At 49.0% G+C, this 439-nt stretch overlaps 1 protein-coding gene across 1 annotated transcript in view; it reads right to left on the bottom strand.

Annotated features, from left to right (window-relative positions):
• Positions 1–439, bottom strand: part of TEAD1 (TEA domain transcription factor 1) — a 153,871-nt gene that overhangs the window by 30,011 nt on the left and 123,421 nt on the right. Inside the window, 1 exon segment of the mRNA XM_008644058.2 lies at positions 1–19. Within this exon segment, the coding sequence (XP_008642280.1) occupies positions 1–19 (19 nt within the window).

Raw genomic sequence — 439 nt, 5'->3', positions numbered from 1 at the left:
CTGAACGAATGGCTTTACGCTGGAATAAAGAGGTACACAGAAATCATACACCGTGCCATCCACAGGAAATTCCATTAGACTCACACAGTATAGGAAAATAGGTGGCTAATGACCTTTACCCACAAACATATCTCTTCCTTGCAGAGCATATTTGACAGATGGACAGCACAGAGGGAACTGAGGGGATGAGAATCACACCCAGCACCCTGAAGCTGGGATCTCAGCGGCGCTCGGTGACGCAGCAGGAAACCTGACCTGCTGCTAGAGTCACAGCAGCCAGGGATGGACACTGCTGGGACTCCCAGGAAACCCAGAGGACACTGAACTTACAGGGTCACAAAGGAGGGTGTCCATCCAGTATTCAGCCTCAGTTTTGAGGTTTGGGATCCCTTGTAACTTTTGGAATGTGAGTTCACATCACTGCAAAGACTCTTTCTTT

This window comes from Corvus brachyrhynchos, unplaced genomic scaffold, assembly GCF_000691975.1.
Source record: "Corvus brachyrhynchos isolate BGI_N302 unplaced genomic scaffold, ASM69197v1 scaffold281, whole genome shotgun sequence".
NCBI lineage: Eukaryota > Metazoa > Chordata > Aves > Passeriformes > Corvidae > Corvus > Corvus brachyrhynchos.
Note: the sequence above shows the minus strand (reverse complement) of the source record. Positions and strands in the feature narration are given on the sequence as shown.